General features: G+C 37.1%; 1 protein-coding gene across 1 annotated transcript; it reads right to left on the bottom strand.

The window, feature by feature from the left end:
- Nucleotides 1-10,090: 10,090 nt before the first annotated feature.
- prrc1 (proline-rich coiled-coil 1) lies at nucleotides 10,091-21,570 on the bottom strand. Its single transcript, XM_030149675.1, has 9 exons — nucleotides 21,519-21,570; nucleotides 20,130-20,248; nucleotides 18,346-18,744; nucleotides 16,496-16,641; nucleotides 14,909-15,011; nucleotides 14,668-14,831; nucleotides 14,277-14,380; nucleotides 13,744-13,846; nucleotides 10,091-12,431 (listed from the first exon to the last, which is right to left on the bottom strand). The coding sequence occupies exons 2-9, from the start codon at nucleotides 20,230-20,232 to the stop codon at nucleotides 12,222-12,224; spliced, it is 1,332 nt and encodes a 443-aa protein (XP_030005535.1). The 5' UTR covers nucleotides 20,233-20,248; nucleotides 21,519-21,570; the 3' UTR covers nucleotides 10,091-12,221.
- Nucleotides 21,571-21,599: the final 29 nt, after the last annotated feature.

The following is a 21,599-nucleotide window of genomic DNA, read 5'->3' as shown; positions in this document are numbered from 1 at the left end:
ATAATTTTCTGCACTGACATTGATTCACCAATAAAAAACATATAGTTAGTTAAATAACAAATAGATAAATGAATAAATTTGCTACATTTTCAATGGTGATGGTGAAACTTCGAACACAGCTGTGTGATGCTGTTGAATGCACAAGGCTTATCCTGCTTATTAAGGAAATACTAACCCATAAAGACCCAGTACTACTTTTGTGGCAATTACAAAATTGTTTTTTCTCTATATTTAACTTTTCTTAAGTGATTTATCACCATTTACTCTAATATTACACACTGTGTTTTGCATTTTTTAAGTGAAAATCTGGTATTTTCCTGTATTTAATTTCGTGATCATGTAGATGTTCATTTAAGCACAAATTGAGGGTTGTTATATCAAAAACACAGAAAAATTAAGAAAATGTCACTTTTTCAACAAAATCTATCATTAACTTAACATAAACCAAGTGTGTCCATCCACTGTCATTGATCCAACTCCATGGGTTTTACTGGTGAATCAATGTTGTAGAAGATGACAGTGTTTCTATGTTCACTATGGAGCATCTGAACGTCCAAATGGGTCATATCTGATGATCATGAAAAGATGACAAACTGTATTTTACACCAATTATTTACATGTATTGACAGGATTAGTGGATCAACAGGTATTGAACATTTTAGATCAGTAGATGATTTTAGTCACTGGTGGATGTTTGAGTCTTTATGCATTAAAGTACCCATAAATTATACAATCGCAAGGTTTCACAAACTTAAATGGGTTGCTCAGCTCTAACCGTATTATAACATATGAATTCATTTTCCTAATTAAAACAGAACAACGCCCTTTGGATAAGATTATTCATTTGTTAAACAGTGACATCATTTCCTGAGTCTGGGTCCACATCTGTTCAGTCCTGTACATTTAATCTAATCCATCAATGATGCAAAATAAAATACTTCAGTAAGTTCCCTATTCATTGCCATAATTATGATGATTTAGTGGCTGAATCCTAACACATCTGGTACCATGACTTTTTCCTTAGGAGATGTTGAGGAATATCATTAAAAGTGTTACACGGATTGTTGTTAACCTTGGGGTGAACATTCATTGACTCAAAAATCATCAAAATATTATTATATTAGTTATCTTTTCATGATAGTGTATCTTCTGGTCTCATTAACCCATAAAAACTCAAACAGCCACTGGTGACCAAAATCATCTACTCATCTAAAATGTATAATACCTGTTGATCCACTAATCCTATCAATACATGTAAATAATTAGTGTAAATTGCAGTTTGTCATCTTTTCATGGACATCAAATATGATTCATTTGAATGTTCAGAGGTTCTGTAGTGAACGTGAAAACACCGTCATCGTTCTTTCTGATAATATGATCAACTGTAATCTGAGCTTTTATGACGATCTACTTATCAGTAAATTAAATATGGGAAAATACCTGATTTATATTGAAAAAACAAAAAATATAGTGGATAATATTATAATAAATTGTGATAAATGACTTAAGAAAGGTTGAACAGAGAGAAAAAATCATTTAGGAACTGCCACAAAAGTAGCACTGGGTCGTTATGGGTTAAGTCAGTGTTTCCCAACGACTGTGCCAGAGCACATAAGTGTGCCATGAAAAATCATCAGGTGTGCCGTGGAAGATTATCCAATTTCACCTAGTTGGTATTCTAAGCGAGCAGTATGATTTAAATACTTACAACTGCACACACTAATGATCCACTGTACAACAACAGTCTCCTGTTTCCTTTTGCAAAGTGAAAGTGAAAGTGAACTGGCCCCTATGTGTTGTGTTCTGTTGATAATGCCCCCTCCCTAATGATGCACAGATCAGTCTGATCAGACCCACGGATGGGGTTGGGGCGGGGGGGTAAGCCTCTATTATACTATTATACATGGACCTCAATCCATAAACCAGGGGTCCATCCGAGGGGTTGCAGATGCACCCCTCTCAGCACCCCACAACAATGTTGCCCCCGTCCCCCCAGGAACTGAAGAAAACCACAAACAAAGATCTTCAATTCCTGCAAGAATGTCAGCTTTGTGTTCAACTAAACAGACCCAGGTTTCACACCGAGTAAGTAAACTGAGACTAGATTTCTATTATATTTCAATAAATATACTTTTTGTGGCATTTTTGTTTGGTGGTGTGCCTTGTGATTTTTCTAATGTAAAATATGTGCCGTAGCTCAAAAACGTTGGGAAACACTGGGTTAAGCAGTATTACATTGATTTATTTGGCATTTGACAAGGTAATAAAAAATATACTTATTGTAAAACAGGCAAAAAACATAAGTAAGGACTTTCAACATCTTGATATCTCAGTGAGGCCTTCATCTTACTGGGAAAACTTGACCCTATCTGTAGTTCGACTGACTAGATAATAACAGTTTGGTCACATTTTTTTCTCCAGGCTCAATTTTATTGTTATCAGAAAGTACAAGTGCCTTAAGGGAAGATAAAGGAACACACTGACTGTTAAAAAATATTCTGTTTGAATCCATCTCCAGAAGATAAAGGCCACCAGGTGATGAGTCAAAGTGTGCTGAGAGGCTTTTTCCTATCTCCTCACAGAAGCTGCCTCCTCATATACCTTGTTCCATCTGAGAAACAGAGTGGAGGAGTGTGAGGCTCTCGTGGTACGAAGGGATTTCTTCCCTCAGGCTACATGAATCATTGATGTGAAAATACTGTACACCCTTCCTCTGCTTAACTGAAAGCTCAGCAGATCAGAGTTTTATTCATCAACTCCCAAACTTTTGCTGAAAGCGAACAGATGAATTATACTCATGCAGAATTTTAAAAGGGTTCATGGGAGGCAGATAGCTCAGATGCTGATGTCATTTTTAGAGCTGGTTGAGGCGATTTTATTTCATTACATTGTAGAAACAGTGCAAACCTCTAACAAACACATTCTGTTATGTGCTGCTCTTATTTCATTTTAACATTTCACTTTATTCTATTTATTAATGGTCAATACTTCACAGTGAGTTAATACTATTAAACAGAGATGGGAGGTAGTCCCATACATGCAAGTCTCAAGTAAGTCACAAGTCTTAACCCTCAAGTCTCAAGTAAGTCCAAGTCGTCTCCATAAGAGGATCAAGTAAGTCAAGTCCAAGGAGAGCTTTAGTCAAGCAAGTCAAGTCGAGTCACGAGTCAAGTCATTCGTTTTTTCAAATGTCTGTATTTCACCAAAACCAAACACCAAAACTGCTATAACGTCTGAAAATAAAGTTTTGAATACATATAGCCTCATTCTTGGCATGTAGTTTTGGTGTTAAAACTCAGGGCTGCAAACGCAAAACAGAGAGAAAGAAACTAATTGATGCACACAAAGGGCTATGCAAAGCAGGTAGCTATGCTAACATTAGCCAGTTGGCGTTCTGGTGTTACAGCTAACTTGGTTAGCACTACATTGGCGCTGCTTGCAGCTACTTGCCACTTTTTATTTTTTAGCTAAAGTAAAAAATCATTGATAAGAAAAATATTAACGTATCAAGCCACTAGCCTAGTAGTCTCTCTGATGTCAGCAGCCAAGTAGCAAAATAATAATCAGGACGTTAATCCATCTAGCTTTAACCTAAGTTACATCATGTTACTCACCTTTCTTTATGAGCTGTCCTGAAATGTCGGATGAAATTCGACGTAGTGCTTGCAGTATCACTAACTTTAACATTGCAGATGTTGCATGTCGCTCCTCTTTTATTTACTGTTGTCTGGTAATCTTTGAATCCAAAATTTATTATTTTCGGGATGGTGTTGGTCTGAGTGCCCTCCATCTCTCTGCTGATCAGCACTAGACTCGTGCAGGCATGTCTGCGTTGTGTGGAGGAGGGGTTGCCAGGTTTGCTGATATGCAGCAGGTCAGGAGCACTTGCTCACAATAAAGCAATGTCGATCTGATAATTTATTTGTTTTAAAAAAAAAAAAAAAAACAAGACATGTTTTAACAAGACAAGTTTGTCATGTGACTTGGCAAGTCACATGCCAAAAGTCAAGTCAAGTCGCAGGTCAGGAAAGGCAAGTCAAAGTCAAGTCAAGTCTTTTCTTAATGTTGATCAAGTAAGTCACAAGTCACAAATCTGGCGACTCGAGTCGGACTCGAGTCAAGTCATCGACTCGAGTCCCCCCATCTCTGCTATTAAAATATAAATGATTGATATATGTGGACTGTTTATGGAGTTTTGCCCTCCTGAAACCATCAGTGAAATAGAAACCGTCTTGACTTCAGAGGTGTTCCTCAGGGTTTAGTCTTAGGTCCCCAGCACCTTAAGGCAAAATGTGTAGACATTGTGATCTGTGGTGTCATTTACACTGGGGACACTATGGACATGACGTTTTATATCATAATTTAACAAAAGTGAAAAATAACTTGCACCAAAATCAATCAATAAAGGTCTGTTTGCGCAATAGAAAACATATTATGCAGTATGAAAGTAAAACAAATTATGTATATTATCTGAAAAACAAGTATATCTGTTCTTGTTAGATCAGTGACATTGTTATTCCTCGGTTACTTCAGTTTTATCAGATTTTAAGTAATAAATAGCTATAAGGGCTTCAAAATGAATTATACTTCTGAGGAGTTAAATGTACTGAAAACCCAGTAAACTTTATCAGAAGTGGTGACAAATTGTATATTTGAAGGGATTTTTGCCTACATGCTATAACTGAAGCTCCTCATCTGAGGTCAAAAACAAAGACAAAAGATGCACATGCCTCCTGAATGCATATCCTATACCAAACAGGAAGTCCAACTTTTTGGCTTAAATATGCAAATTTTACTATTTCCAGTTACGGTCCTTCAACAAATTCCTTCTAGAGATTTAACCAGTGTCAACTAAAGACCTATGTAATGAAAACTTGTGACACAATCCTACAAACCATGATAAATGAACCCTCTACAGGAATTCAGTTCAATTCAGTTTTATTTGTAGAGGCCTATATCACAACAAGGTTGCCTCACATAGCTTTACAAAATCAGCTGAATATGAAACTAAACAACAGTCAAATAAACAGTAGATGAAGGAAATGGGTTAATATCCCAGGCATCCCCCACCCTTAGACCCTCCTTCTCGGCAAGAAAAAACTCCAAAAACGCAGTGGGAAAAGAGAAACCTCGGGGAGAACCACAGTGAAGAAGAGGTCCACTCCCATGGACGGGCAGACTATAGATGCACCAGGACTGATGGATGCCCATTTGCAGATGTAGTTCCAGTCTGTAAAGATGCAGTTGGGTGGGGGCACATGAGGGGGTCCATCCAGACAGGTGAGGGTGAGGAGAACATGAGGTTTTCACCTAGGCATCAGTTTGAATTGTATGGAGGTAAATCTGTTTCATCAGATTTTGAATTATAAAAGACATTGAAATTCTAGCACTGAATATTTTTTTTTACACCGAAATTAAGTATCTGAGGTTTTTTTTTTTTTACACTGAAATTAAGTGTCTGAGTTTGTTTTTTATTTTTTTATTTTTTTACACTGAAATTAAGTATCTTATTTTTTTTTTTACACTGAAACTAAGTATCTGAGGGGTTTTTTCCCCACTGAAATTAAGTGTCTGAATTTTTTTTTACACTGAAATTAATTATCTGAGGTTTTTTTTATACTGAAATTAAGTATCTGATTTTTTTTACACTGAAATTAAGTATCAGAAGTTTTTGTCTCTCAATTTTACTATGTTCGTAAATTTAGAATAAAAAAAATTCACATGTAAAAAATTCAGATGCAAAAAATTCAGATCACACATCGGGGACACCAAGGATAAGCAATGATTCTATCTCAAGTCAAACAAACAGCCAGCCAATCAAGTTATGTTAGGTTGGTCATGTGACGCCAAAAAAAATTCAGACACTTAATTTCAGTGCAAAAAATTCAGTGCTAGAAATTCAATGGCTTTTATAATTCAAAATCTGATGAGACAGATTTATTTCCATAGAATTGTGATTTAGCTCCTTTGTACAACAGAACAGAATACTCTACAATACTCCACAATAATCCTACTAATAATGTGCAGTAAAACTCTGGAGCCCTGGGGGTGTGACTGCTGCTCATATGGTTCTATTGACATGGTGTTATAACTGCAGGTATGTTTCTTGTGCAGTTTTTAAATTTTTTAATGTACATATATATTTCCACCCTATAGTAGCTGAGGTTATGCCTTTTGATACACTGCTGCATTGTTTTCCACTCCACACTTTATTATTCTAACACTAAGAGGCTACAGTTAAAAGTCAGTCAGTGGTGAAAAAGGAGGGGACAGTGTTCCTGAAAAGAAGTGATTTTTTGTGACTGGAATTCTGAACTTCACAGTGTTATCTTTTAATACCTTTATTTAATGTCAGGAAAGTGCACAGAGATAAAGAATCAGATTTTAATCAGTGACACTGCTTTTCATCAGGGGAATCTTCAGACTGCAGCGGAACTCCATATCTCTCATTCTTTTGTTAATCTAACAAAGGACACAAACATCACCGTGACAGTGTGGTATTTCAGTATTTCAGAGTTTGTATGCTGTGTATATTCATGCATCGACTTAACAAGGTACCATTCACCTGAGCTCTTTAAGTAACAACTGGTATGAAGATGAACCTGAAAGTCAACTGAGCCTCTATGACTTACAACAAATCTAATAACCTTCATAAACTCACTCTCTTTATAGGTTACTCAGTTCACTGTAGACATTTTACTTTACTTCAGGCTGATGTTGAGCTTTTGTCTATCTTTATATGCTCTTTATGAAAATTTAATGTGGCTTTTATGACAGCAGCAAAATATCCTTTAATGCCAAAGTAAAAGTGTATCTTTACAGAAGGACTGAAGTCATTAAAAGACACAAATGGAAATATAGCATACAGTATGTATTGGTAGAGGTACACATAGGGAAATGTGATATTACCAATAACAACAACAACAACAACAACAACAATAATAATAATAATAATAATAATAATAATAATAATAATAATAATAATAATAATAATCAGTCAGCGCCAGTTTACATCCATGTCTGAGTCATGTTACATAATGTATAAAGACTTGGAATGATTGGAATCATAAGTATAATTTTTTTTTTTTTTTTTTTTTTTGTGAAACGTAAGATATGATTTCCAGTGAGCAACATGTCTTCACTTACAGTTTTTACAGATCTAGTAACCTTTGAATTAACGCTGAGCTTTTATGAACTTCTACACAATCAGGATATTCAGTGTAGGAAAATACCTGATTTTCATTACAAAATACAAAATGCAGAGGATAGTATTAGAAGAAATTGTGGTAAATCACTTGGGAAAGACAAAAAAAAGTTTTTAGTTCATCTTGTATATATCCTATGTATGTTGTAGATAATTCTTCTTTTTGCAGTATAGAGATGGCCTTTTGTAAATTTTAGTATTTTTTTGTTGTTCTGAATACTGTCAGTATTTTTCAGTGTAGTTTTGTGTGATATTTTTTATAAACAGTCTTTCTTTTTGCACTTGTATTTGCTGCTAAACTGATTTTCATTGTTCCTGTAACAGTGACAATTAAGACCTATTCTATTCTATTCTATTCTATTCTATTCTATTCTTGCAGCTAGATAAGAATTTCCACACTGGTTGTGAAGCAGAAATCTCTCTTATGGTGGATGGATTTAAAGTTATACAGCTTGATGTCAGTAACTAGGAAGGGATTTTTGTGTTCTTTTTCTCTTCTGTTGTTTTTCCTCTTTTCTGCAAAAAGATTTGCCTCAAAAACCCATTGCAGAGGCTTCATGTACAGGAGAATTCAAGTGACAAGTGGAAAAACATATTGAAAAAGTAAAAGTTTGCTCGGCACTGACACAAACAGCACTACAAGTGAGTGATTTTATTCATATAAAAAAGCAGGCACATTTAGAAGTACACAGAAAAATGATGTTTCCATACAGACTGCACTAACAGAGGGATGTTTAATCTACTGTAGGTCTGTCTTTGGCAATGTGTCCAAACACCTGAAGCAGCACAGTGACGGATTTCTATCTGAACACACTGTTGTTACTCAGAGAACAGAGCAGTTATGTGGAAAAACATAGAAGAGATGGGAACACATTTACAATAAGCTGAAAGTCATCAGTTGAGAACGGGATACAATTTTTTTTACTAATATATTACACCTAAAACATGAATAGAATCCTCTGTGTCCCAGTTGCAAACTATGCACTGGCTATAAATGGATTAAACACTAAAAAAATGACAAAATACAATAAAGAACCAGAAGTGGAAGGGTCCAATGATGTTCCACTCACAATAAAAGACTAGTATTAACATTTCAAAGAGTGAATAGGTCTTATCAGGTCAACCGGCTTTGAATATATAGCACATCTGTCAGCACATCTGTTCACTACTTAAATGGCAAATGACAACAGAGCATCAATACTGGCAGCAGCGATACGTTTAATCATCCTTCATCACAATCTAAATTTAACTCTCATCACTTGATGTATAACCTAAAAAACACCCAGCAGATACCACCAGACTGTCTCCCACAGTAATATGCTGGTTTAAAGGCTTTCACGTCTTTAGAAATAGGGGTTTTCATGAGGTTTTTTAGAAATATTCTCTGTGGCACATCTGATTTATGGAAATATAAAACTGTGCTGTTGGATAAAATGGAATTATGCATGTCTTAAACAGAATAAGAGATGATATTTTAAGCTCCTTTAAAGTTAGAGCATTTCCACCATAGAAATTCATATTCACATTCATTTTGTAGACTGAAGTGGATCTTCATTATAATTACACTCAAGGCTAATGATTCACTGTTCACTATACTAACACTAATATCAGAGATTTATTAAGGAACTGTAGATGCAAACGTAAAAACTCCTACTTCAGCTGCAAGACATTGAAAGCATCAGAAAACAGGGAGTAAAGTAACTCATATTTAAGGTTGTGTCTGAGGGAATAAAAGAGCCACACTGAGGATTAAACAAATCTGATAATATGAACATTAAGTTTTTATATTTAAAGAGAAAAAAGGGAAAACATTACAAGAATGAAGTTGTAAAAAATTGCGACCTTAGTTAAAATGGAAGTGATTAAAATATTCTGAATATTATGAAGTATTTTTTACAGGAAAAAAGTCTTAAAATAATGACGATACATGTCACAAGGAAAACACTTAATATTGTGGGAGTTGCACAAATTCCCAGCTGAACCAATTGCAGCAGCTGGCGTGTGTATAATAACAAATACATTTGATACCGTTTTACTTAATGAACTAAAAGCTAATTATTACCAAGTATTGATTTTTTTTCCTCAAAATTATTATTCTGTAGTAATATTATGACTCAGATAAAAAAAATCTAATCAGATCAGATTTTTTTTCCTCGGTGTGGCCCTAAAGCCATTTAACCCTTTCATGCATAATTATGAGAATCTTAATCAAGATTTTTTTTTTTTCCTGAGTGTTTTTATTCCTCTTTAGACATGAAAAAAACAATGTGATTGAAATTTTTTTATGAACCTATTTTTCAGGAAGTTACAAAAACGTCCACTCAGCTGAACACATTTTTGAAGCGACATATTTGTGTGAAAACTATGAAATAAAAACATTTTTAATGCTGCTAATCTGATGTTTTCTCACATTTTAACAAACTATAATACTAGTTATTACACACTCATACAATATGCAAAAAAAAACATCTTTTTCTTAAAAAAAAACCTGTTAATTACAGTCTAATAACAATTAGCAATTGATTTATACTCAAATGTTACTGCAGATCAGGTTTATAAAGAACAGGAAAGTTACAGTAATGGTATGAATTGCAGTGTATGGGATGATGCATAAGCGTCCACTGTATTGGTTGATATGCAAGTAAAACATCAAAATCCATAAATATACAAGAGAACAGCTGTAGAATAACTGTCCACTGTAGTTACCACTATGCATGAAAGGGTTAAAACTGGCAACTTAATAGCTGTGGCAGTAGTTCTGAGTTACATACATAAATATTTAGGAAATTACTTTAATTTATGTTTAAGTTTCTGACACCTGGAACTGGGAGCAAGGACACACATGCATTTTATAATTTTGGTACATTTATACTGGATGACTCTACAAAACGTCTGATTACTTTAAATGTTAACATACTTTTAAGTCCAATGACAACATTTTCACAATCCTTGGTCTCCCTTCATAAAGGCCTGGTGGATCCTGAACGGACACTGGACACAAGCATCGGATACACAGTAAATCATCAAGTGCAGATTTGCCTCCGGGTGATAATGAGGCAGGTTATTTCCTGTTAGTACAAACAGAAGGGCTGTCGCTTCTTTTCAAAACACATACAATAATGCACTGCCACAAAGGTACAAAGAATTAACAGTGTTACAGTATAGAATTCAACTGGGGCGTGTGAAGCCTCTACAAGTTCATTCAATAACGAAAAAAAAAAACAACAACTAAAGATTTGCACAATCTGCGTTTAAGGTGTCAATGTGAACATAAAGATGTGCAGCCATCTTTTAAAGAGCATTAAGAGTATGGAGATTATTTCCTGCCAAAACTTAAAGCTTCAGGAAATTTGGCTTTAAAGAGTAAAAATGCAAGTAAGCCGCGTGGGCGAGCGAGGTAGAAAATGGATGAAGAGAGCGAGCAGCGTTAGTAAGAACAAGTCATGACATCTGAGAATCACATTATTTTCCGATTGTTTCACTATGATTACGATCTAAGTTGCTGTGGATGTGCAACCGAGGAGAGCAAGGCATGATGGGACGGAGATAGAAGCTCAATTTATCTGAATAGGATGAGACAACAGAGTGCGAATATATTTTACGATTGGTTTGTGGAATTAATTGCATGATAAATCTGCAGCATAATCACAATCAATTCAGAAACCAGTTTCAGAAAGTTTACGACAATGAATTTGGGTGGAAACTAACAAGTAATACGGTGGTGAAGCACTGCCCCTTCAGAAAACAGTCCGCTTATTGTAAAACTGTATCAGACTGAAAAAATAAAAAGACGACACAGAAACATTGTATAAGTGATGGAAATATAACCATAGAAACTGTATATAACTGTTCAATGCAGCTAAAGATGTCAACGTAGACTTGCACTAACTTTTTACACCCTTTAGTTTCATCTTATTTGGGGTGAAATTAAATTCGTCGAAGTATTGGCTGTTTTGGTGTCTCTGATGCCGTTTCATACAAAAACCAGAAGTTGCTTTACTATTTTACACAAACTATGACTCTCTGAATTTGTACAATTATCTTTTCAACTGATAAACGTGTAAATGGTGACAGTTCTCTAATCACTGATCACCATTCTTACTTTTCCTGAAGTCATGTCCCATGGGGCATGGTGGAATGGGCGGTACTTTACCTGTTTATGCTTCTATGTTTACTTCCATGTACATAATCTTATATTAATAATTAAAGGCTATTGTGTTTAGGTTTCCAGAGGCTTAAACAACCAAGCAAAACATGTTTTTGAAATGCCCTGTGATTCACTAACAAACATAATGCTAATACAATATTCCTTTGAAACAACTACAAATTATATAAACCACAAATACATAAAAACATGTGACAACAGCTGAACAGTGCGAATCTAATACATGTAACATTTATCTGACTGAACGAGGACATGTTAATCTCAGCTGCTACAAAGTAACGTCTGCTGAAGGATCAGTCTATGCAGGGATCGATGTAGAACGCAGAAAAATGGGTAATATCTAGTTTTTATCACATCTGAAAATAAACTTGAGTGTATTATTTATCAGAGGATTTAGGCTTTAAAAGGACTCACAGCGCCACCTGCTGTCGTGGAGGACAGAGTCTTGTTTATCGTTGTAAGAAGACGGTAAATTGTTTCTGAAGGATGATGCATTACAATATGTTATGCAAGTGTATATGTTTTGTTTGTTTGTTAGGTTTTGGCAGGAAATGTACTCCATAGCAGAGATGATCATTGAATGGTTGAGTTATTCTTGATGTCTAAGCTGGTTTAAAGTTTTCGGACAGATTTATTCATCGGATGTGTTTCAGTAAAATCTGTCGACATGTTAAACATCTGTGAGCACAAACATCTAGGACTCCAACACTATGTGCATTTGGCTTTTCCTTCTGAGGATAAATGGGTCGGCCAAAAACGGCTGTAGGTCCCTTCATCTGAATGTTTTTCCAACTGGCAGCCCCATCCTCCTCCTCCTCCCAGTAGGTGAAAGAAACTGGACCGAGTGCAGCCTCACACAGTCCGGGGGGGCAGCTGCTGTTTGTAGATTCCGGCCAGAGCTTTGGCAGCACTTTGGATCATCTGGCGTTGCATCATGCCCGTCATGGCCTGATGCCAGTCTGTCCGGTTGATGTTTGGGAGGCTGCGCTCCAGGACTTCCCCAACTGTGACAATGAGACCGGACCAGCGCAGACTGTAGTCAGGAGGCGTCAGAGACTGAGCCTGAACAGGAGAGAGGGGACACGTGTCTGACAACATACCAAGGTTTACAAAAAGACAATGGATGAATAAAGAAGATCTATGCAACTGGTCTTTGTCGCAGTCGATGCCAATGAAAACACCACCACAGCTGATAGAACCTGAACAGTAACAGGGCTTATGCTGTTGTTACTGATCTAACAGTAACTCAAACTACATGTTTGAAAAAGAGCTGTAAAGTACTTAAAAATATTCAAAAGTTACCTCTAACTATAATTCATGTGTTTAGAATGAAGAGTTCTAATGATACGTCAAAGATTTCAATATATCCTCCTGAAACCAAGGAAAGCAAAAGTTTTGGTTTTTTCTTTACATTAAATAATTGTCTCGACTGAAAACAACATAATGCAACAGTTTTTTCAGAAACATTTTTTTTGTTTTTGGAAGTATTTTTAAATAAAGCTGTGAAACTCTTGTGCCCTACAGAGGACAAAAATGCATTGCTGGGTCTTAGGAGGATATTAGATTGCCGAGATATTAAATGAAGTTATTCGCAGGCACAGGCCGACATGTCACCGTTAAAGTATGTGACCACTAGAGGAAGTAGTAGTCTTTCTGCTGGTCTCCCATGATGCTGAAACCTAACGCTGAAGCCAAGTTCAAGATGAGAACTTTTAAAACGCAACTTTAAACTTTCAAAGCTATGTTTGGTTGTTGTCTTTTTGTTTCCTTGTTCTGACATAGTTTGGTGATTTCTGGTTTTACTGTGGCTGTTTCCTGTTGAAAAATGAAGCTACGCTAACAGAGCTATAATGTAAACTATCAGCTGGCTGACTAATGATACTATAATACACAGGTGTGACTTCCCTCTGCTGTTGATAGTTTGAAATATCATTACTACATACAACCCCTTTTAACAACAGTGCAATTTGACTGATCAATCACAAACGCATACTTTATAAAAGAAAGGGACAGGACACGCATAGACCACTGTCAGGAGCCGTCTTGTTTTTTTGGAGCCAGGGAGTTCACATATTTGGACAAGAAGGTGGAGTAAGTAGCTAATGCTAACTTAATGAAAACACAGACCACACTGGTAAGTGGAAAACGTTATGTTAAAACCCCATCAAGTAATTTCATACACTGGCTAAATATTAACACATGTAGTTGGGTTTGCTAACAGCAGGCCTATTGTATAAGACCCAATTACTAGGTGAGTTGATCTACCAAAGCTAATGAAGCCAAAAATGTAGCTTCTTGAAACATTTCCACAACAAAATCCTTTAACATGTTATAAATCCAGAACGACATCAATGAACTACTGAGCTGCTGGTACCTGCTGGACATGCTCCAGAGCCAGAGGAGTAGCTTGAGTGAAGACCTCGATGTGGATGCTCTGACCAGGATCCTCCAGGATCAAGCAGCCGATATCAAACCACCTGGACATGACAAAAGCAGTTTAAAGTAGATCAGGGAGAAAAAAATAAGTGTGAATGCATGCCAGCTCAAATAATATACACTTTAAATCCAGAATTTAATACATTCAACATTCATGCAACATCTATGAGTAGATTAAAACAAGCTTTTGGACTAAAATGGCACTTCCATACACTTGGCAAACAGAAGAAATTAGAAACAAGGTAAATAAAGGCCCCAGCAACTGATGAGGAAATATGGTAATTTCTCATTTCATTTTGGTGGATATTCAGATCATAAAATTACTGATTGTAGCTCCAGAGCAGAAACCTGAAACAGGTTATTTCCTGCAGGTTTAGTTACTATGTGTGATATACAGTGTAAAGACAACAGCACAATCATACGAATCCTTCAGTCTTCTCTCAGTGAGTGCCTGTCAGGTTTTCATCTCACTTGTCAGGAAAAAGTTCAGCGATGAAGTTTTCCAAAGAGACCACAGGCTGTTTCTCATGGATGACACCAGCCCGTCGGAGGCTGTCGATACGCTCCTGAGCCCCCTGTGCACAGCAAACACACAACATGTCAGATTTTTATAGATTTAAAGGACTGACTTCCATTCATTTCACACTTACTTTATTTATAATTAACCATAACCATGACATGCTTAAACCTAACCCTTATCCTAACTATAACCTAAACCCAGTAAAGCTGAAGAACATGGGCATACACATGGTGATTTGTGTTTTGGGGAAACAGTTCCAAACCTTAAGGCGTTGTTTGGTCAGGAAATTCCAAACTCTTTTTTTCCAGAGTATGAGGAAACAGATGACTGAAGTGAACTGACCTTAACCCCTGCTGCGTAGCCAACGGGCTGCGGGGCGATATTGGACTGACCAGGCTCTCCGGTCACCATGGCCATCCCAAATACCTCCTGAAAGGCATCTCTGACCGCCTCCACGTTTGTCTCCTTATCTGAGGCCACCACTATGTCAATGTCCCCCCCAGACTCTGAGGAGCAACGACACAGGGTTTAGTGTGTGCATTCAAGCAACCTTTTCATGGTGGGCAATGAGGGTCTAACTTACTGATGTATGGAGCCATGCCCGGGTCCAGAGTGGTGATCATGGACTCCACTGAGTGCTTGGTTTTGTCCAGGACAGTCTTGACAACGGGATTCCCTGCTACACCCTGAGAAACAACAAAGGCTGTCTTTAATATTTCCATATGTTTTTCTTTGTGTGAGTGCTGATAAGAACATATGAACATGCAGCTGTGTGTCTGTGGGTGTGTTCTGTTTACTGACTGGAGGGCGGTTGTACAGTATGTGAATGAACAAGCACAGGTTTTAATAAATGCCGAGAACATAAAACACTTCTGCTCAGAGCTATGAAAGAGCAAGGAAAATGAAGCTGCCTGACAGCAACAATTTGCTTTTCTCCAGATTTTTTTTTTTTTTATGTGTTTTTTAAGTAGAGAAGAAAATAGTGAGTATTAAACTGAATACAAGTATATGAGTTGATCACCCACTGGTTTGAGGACTATCATTTTGGTTGTTGGCATGTTAACCATATATTTATTCATTCATTTATTTTTTAAAGTGGAGCTGAGCAGGGATCCCAGTGGCTAACCTGGAACAATGTGGACCATATAGACTGAGGTTCATTTTCACAGTAACTCTGACTAGATTCCTATACTCTCCTTCTTAAACTTCCTGACTCAGTCTACTGATAAAGCCACGGGCATGAAAAGTTTCAAAACAAAATAAAATACAAATGAGATGGAGTCTGGAGTGAAACTGAGCTATAATGGTGATGCTACCACTAAACTACTGATAAACACTAACTATAATGCTCGTCTGTAATTTCAACTACTTGCTAAATATTAGCACATACAGTTAATACAGTGTTAATAAAAGTGATGTCAATTTTGCTTAACATAGGATTACACTAGGGGTTAGATGACAAATATAATACAATACCACAATTAATGTTAACAGGTTAAGTAACTCAGGCCAACAACAAATACATTTCAACAAACATTTGTGTCACAGTTTAACTTAAAAGAAATAACAGTCGACCTGTGGGTCAGTAGACTGCAGGCACAATAAACGGAAGCCTCTTGTTTTTTTTTGGTTTTTTTATTTTTTAATCTCTTTATATGAGGTAATATTCTATACTTTTGTGATATTCAGTGGAAACAACTGAAAGACCAAATTGTCTCCAAACAATGAAACATACCACTGCACTGATTCTACTAAAGATATAAAACATTACAACCCACTCAGAAGTGATATTGAGCTGTTTTATAAAAATACAGTTAATATTACCACAAATCTGCTAATCAGTGTTACTGGGATTAGGGAAAACTAGCATTCTCTCACCTTCTTTTCATCACAGTCCACAGGCTCAGATACATCCTGGTTCTGATAAACAAGTTCTGCTAACCAGCAGGTCAGATGACTAACTCTGCCAAACAGTGGCTCAGAGTTAGTCATCTTTAATGAAAAAGTTCTAATCTTTAAAAGATGGACTAAGTCTGCTGAGTCGGTATTAATATGAGGGAGGGTGTCAGTGGTCAGACACAGTGAAAGTGCTCTTTGAAAAAGGTAAAAATTGTGTGTTTAAGTGAATGTGTGCTGCTTGTTACATAATGCCATATATGAGTGTTTTTACCTTGAAGAAACCCCAGATGCCTCCTCCAGTGGTGCCATCTCCGGACACTCTGGGATCTTCACGCTCCTCTGGGAATGTGATGGGAGATCCGGTATCCAGTCCTCCTGTCATGACTGGCTGCTGAACCATGGGGTTGGACACCACTCCTGAAGGGTACAGGACCATTAAAAAAATAATAGAATTACAATTGTGAAAGCACTGGCTCTGAAGTGTTAGTGTTACAGTAGATTGATTCTGACAGACATAAGGAGGTCTGTTTATGTTATCAGTGACTTTAAACCTGTTCAACCTGAGCCATTTGTTTCCGGTGAGAATCATTTCAATGCAACGCAAAACAATGGATTAGCTGATAGCAGAAGCTTCATTCATTTAAACCAAGTTATGATCAGAAAACTGCAAAGGTAAGACAAAGTTCATGATCATCATTTCATAATGTGACTTATTTTTGTTCTTCTTTGTTGCGTTCATTGAGTTTTACCTGTGGAGAATTAATGTGTGTACTGTTTGATCTGTTTAGTGTTAGCTTAGCACTGCAAAGTCTGTCTCATTGGTCAGTTTTATTAAATTATTCACAACATACACTGGTCTCAGACTGTTAGCTTCTTCTAGATATTTGTCAATTTAAGTGCTCATTGTTTGCATTGTGTTCTGTTGTCTGACAAGTAGTTTTGTTGAGTTTTTAGCTGATGATCTTCTAGTCATGTAGATGTACAGAATGTGTATATGGCTACAAGCATCACACGGCATTACCATGGCAACACAGATGGAACCTGTGGCTGCCCAGGATAACAAACAGTTTTGTAACAGTAACGTTTTTGTGTAACTCTTCAAAAATATCTTACTGACACTTTTCTATCTTACAAAGTTTTCTGTAAACAACAAATAACTCCGTACTCAGCTCAAAATCAGGATTTGGTGAATATGTTGCAGTTTGTGACTTATACACCGTGACCAGTGGCTATAAAAACCCAGGTGAAAAACCTTACTAATTGTCATTCCATGCCTGAATGGAAACCAATGTAACAGGCCATCAGTAGCTACTAGTAGGATGTACACAGACAGCTGTAGCAAGGCACTTTGGAACTCATTACAGCACAATATTGAGGCTAAACAGATATTACAAACAGACTGCAGCACCAGAGATTGACCTCGCAGTGGCCAACCGCATCTGCTAGTTCTTGTCGCCTGCTGTGACACCAACTGAGACTCACACAGTCAACACACTGCTTCATACCAGAGGTGGTCATACACAATACTGACTGTGAAATTTCCATTCCCTTTTGCATGTATGTAATTTTATCATGATTAAAGCCATTGTGCAGCCAGACACTGCTTTAATTTAGGTTTTTGTATTGATTACTCAAACATTTACACAAAGGTCTACTTTTTGGTCATCAATACAGGATTGGATACTGATTTTTAATGTCTTTAAGTACAGGATCAGAAATTTAGGACTGCAGTGTTTTTGAAGAAGAAACACACTTACCTCTATACATAAGTAGTTTTTTGATCTTAAAACAAATGATCAATCTAATAAATCTCTAGTAAATAGTGCTGCTGCAAATGTAGACAAGTTTTCATATTGTTTTATGATTTGACATGTTGTACAAAATGTTGACTTAATAAAGAGGATACAATGTCAATAAGAAATGACCAAACGAAACAAACCTTAACAGTAACTAAATTACAGAAGTCTATGAATTTGACTATTGTTGGAAACATTTGATATGATGCAAGCGTACAAGTTCGGCTTACTCCTTTTAACATATTTCTGTTCAAGTAGGACCTGTTCCACCTGCTAACAGAGTAAAGTACTTTGATGATGATTATGATAATGAGCAGCTTCATACCTGGTACTGGAGTGGGACTGGAGAATGTCGGCATCAGTGGTGTCTGTGGCGTTCGCCCAGCATGGCCACGTGTGATGTCATATCCTGCACTCATTGAGAAGCTGGTTACAGGTGGACCTACAGGGGGCGCTACCATGGCAGGAACAGAGGGAGGACCCGGTCTGATGGAGGAGGCCAGGGGGGAGACAGAGGGGGAGGCGGCTGGGGGAAATGGGGAGCTGCTGCTAAAATGGGCGGAGAGAGTGGAGGGAGGGGGGAACTGGGAGGACAGAGAGGGAGGCGGGGCCAGAGGGCTGCTGAACGGTGGGAGGGAGGGGTGAGTGGGGAGGGCAGAGGACATGGAAGGGGAACCAGTGGAAATGGAGCTGGTATCGGGGAGGGACAAAGGGCTGGAGAGACCTGAAACACATATAACCCAGGCTGCTCAACATCTGAATCTTCAAGTCCAGTCACTACACATGATTTGGAAATTTACAGCACACTGAAACAGTTTGACATCTATCATTGAATCAGAAAAAAGTTGGCTTCTATTGAAAATGGACATAAAAGTGGACAGCAGTGATTTCTGAATGGACCTTCACTTGTTGCAGATGATGTTAGAGCTAATGATGTGTCTTATTGTTTTCCAAAAGGTTAGTTTTTATGATTTGAAACAGCTTACGTAAAAGTAATCATAACTTGATACAAAAGCATCATCCAGCAAAGGCCTGGCCTTCAAAAGCAAAGATGGGCTGCAGATCACCAATGTGTGTGTGTGTTTACTAAAACACAAAAGGTACACAAAGTTGTGTAACAGTAGTTTTGACATATCCTTAGTTTTTTACATTTTACTTTAGAACAGGATTTAGATTTAGTGCATAGGTATTTTTAAGTTCAGAATCTGACTAGTTATAATTTACAGGGTGGGGAAGCAAAATTTACAATATTTTGAGGCAGGGATTGAAAGACAGTGTATGACCAATTAGTTTATTGCAAGTCATGAGAATTTATTTGCCACAAGTAAATTGACATAATAGAAAATGTTTTTATTCTATGTGTCCTCCTTCTTTCTCAATAACTGCCTTCACACGCTTCCTGAAACTTGCGCAAGTGTTCCTCAAATATTCAGGTGACAACTTCTCCCATTCTTCTTTAATAGTATCTTCCAGACTTTCTCGTAATAGTTTTGCTCATAGTCATTCTCTTCTTTACATTATAAACAGTCTTTATGGACACTCCAACTATTTTTGAAATCTCCTTTGGTGTGATGAGTGCATTCAGCAAATCACACACTCTTTGACGTTTGCTTTCCTGATTACTCATATGGGCAAAAGTTTCTGAAAAGGTATGGATAATAGTGTTAAGTATGATTATGACATCAATATATGTTTGGTTTCAAAACAATCGACGTGGTGCCTGCTGAGAAAAAACAACTAAATGTTCATTGTAAATTTTGCTTCCCCACCCTGTAGTTTAAGTGTTAGTATGGTTAGTACGTATTATGCGGAAATCTTTGACCTATGGAAACTGAAAAAAATGTACAATAAAAGAAAATGATGATAAACATGATTTATGAAAAAAAAAATTATTAGAAGGTCTTAAATAGTCCAAAGACATTTTATTCTAGTTCACCATGAACTACTAACATTGCTCCCCTCCCAACAAAAATCAGCATTTAGGACCCAGAGGTAAAGAGACTACTTTATGCTGTCTTGACCTGCCCCAAGTACTGTCTGACAAGTAGTTTTGAGTGAAGAAATCCACCCTAGCCTGCACACATTGCAGTACATGGGGACATGATTCACCTGCAGTCGCTGGTGGAGGACTGACTGTGGCTGCCACACTCTGAGGAGGTGGAGGAGTAGGGGTGGTGGGAGGCGTAGTCTCTATCCCACTCTCTTCCATCATCTTCTCTGCCTTTCACCTGCAACCAATACCACAACACAACTGCAATAAGTCACACCAGCACATGTGGTTTCTAAACTTTAATACCCTTGTCACAGAATCACTGAGCATTCACTTCAAACAACCAAGGATCGATGTCCTGAAATTAAATACACCCAACTGCCCTCAAGCCACAGGGCTGGGCAACATGGTCAAAATCTTTCATCTCTATTTTTGGTATCATAGGAGATACATTTATTATTCATGTGGACTCAGGACAAAACATGCACCAAAAGTAGTTTTTCTTTATACAAAGATATGCTGTATACACATAATATCAACAAAAAACAACAACAAAATACAGCGATTGCAAAAAGTTCAATGAGTAGTAATATAATCACAATGAATCAGAAGAAATAATAAGATATAAAAATGTTGATTTCAGATTTACCTTTGCAGTCGACCAAAAACAAACAGCAGAGGAAGTACTACCCTCAATTTCACAATTTGGATATTTTCACAATTTTTTATAAAGCATTTATTATGTTGATGAATTAAATTAATTCGACATACTTTCCAGCCCTATCTCTAGGGCTCTCCAGAATGATTCAGAGCCTCAGTGGTTTTTGTGACGCTTTAGCTGAAATGTGTTGTCAAATAGTCTGCTATAAGCATTGTGTCTGTTGGGGTCTTTAGGACAACAGCTGGTATACACAGAATATTAACATACTAATACATAATCACACAATAATATATATACACACAGGATACAGGGAGGAATCACAGCACATTTATCGCCTTTCTCCTCACAACAACACTGTTGTATGGGTAATGGAAACAACTGAGCTTTTGTGATGCCGTCCCAAACGCCACATGCATAGACGACTGTCATGTTACTCTACGGTTAAACTTTAACTCACCTTTCCAGTGCTATTAACATTAACCTTTATTCATGTTAACACAAACAACACAGTTTTAGTCTAAACTCCAGATGCTCATTTGCACCCGGATTTAAAGACAATACTCATCTTACCTAACGTAGCTCGCACGTGACTTAATATGTTTTTAAATACCAGTTATCATGAAAATACAAAATTCAGTGCGAAGGAGCTCGTTAGCAGGTAACAGTGTAATGTTAGTTTGCAACTCTGCTGTACACGTGTACAAACTCACAACCCACCAGCAGAGGAAGACAAACCGAACAGAAAACGTGAAATACAGTTATGTTTTTACCAAGTGCACCGGCATATGGCTGTCAGTGAATGATACAGCAGTGTCTTGTTTAACAAAGCAGCAAATTGACTACTCACCTGCTAGCAGGACTAGCACACAACTCCCATGAATAAAACACGGACTCTTTTTGATGACGTCATTAGCTGCCACGTCTGCTT

This window comes from Sphaeramia orbicularis, chromosome 12, assembly GCF_902148855.1.
Source record: "Sphaeramia orbicularis chromosome 12, fSphaOr1.1, whole genome shotgun sequence".
Lineage (NCBI taxonomy): Eukaryota > Metazoa > Chordata > Actinopteri > Kurtiformes > Apogonidae > Sphaeramia > Sphaeramia orbicularis.
The sequence above is the reverse complement of the archived record's forward strand: the minus strand, read 5'-3'. Positions and strand labels throughout refer to the sequence as shown.

Coding starts and splice junctions, on each gene's coding strand:
- prrc1 (XM_030149675.1), bottom strand. CDS start 20,232: ATGATGGAAGAGAGTGGGATAGAGACTACGCCTCCCACCACCCCTACT. Junction 14,832..14,908: donor GGGCATGGCTCCATACATCA/GTAAGTTAGACC, acceptor GTTGCTCCTCAG/AGTCTGGGGGGGACATTGAC. Junction 13,847..14,276: donor GCTGAACTTTTTCCTGACAA/GTGAGATGAAAA, acceptor TGTCATGTCCAG/GTGGTTTGATATCGGCTGCT.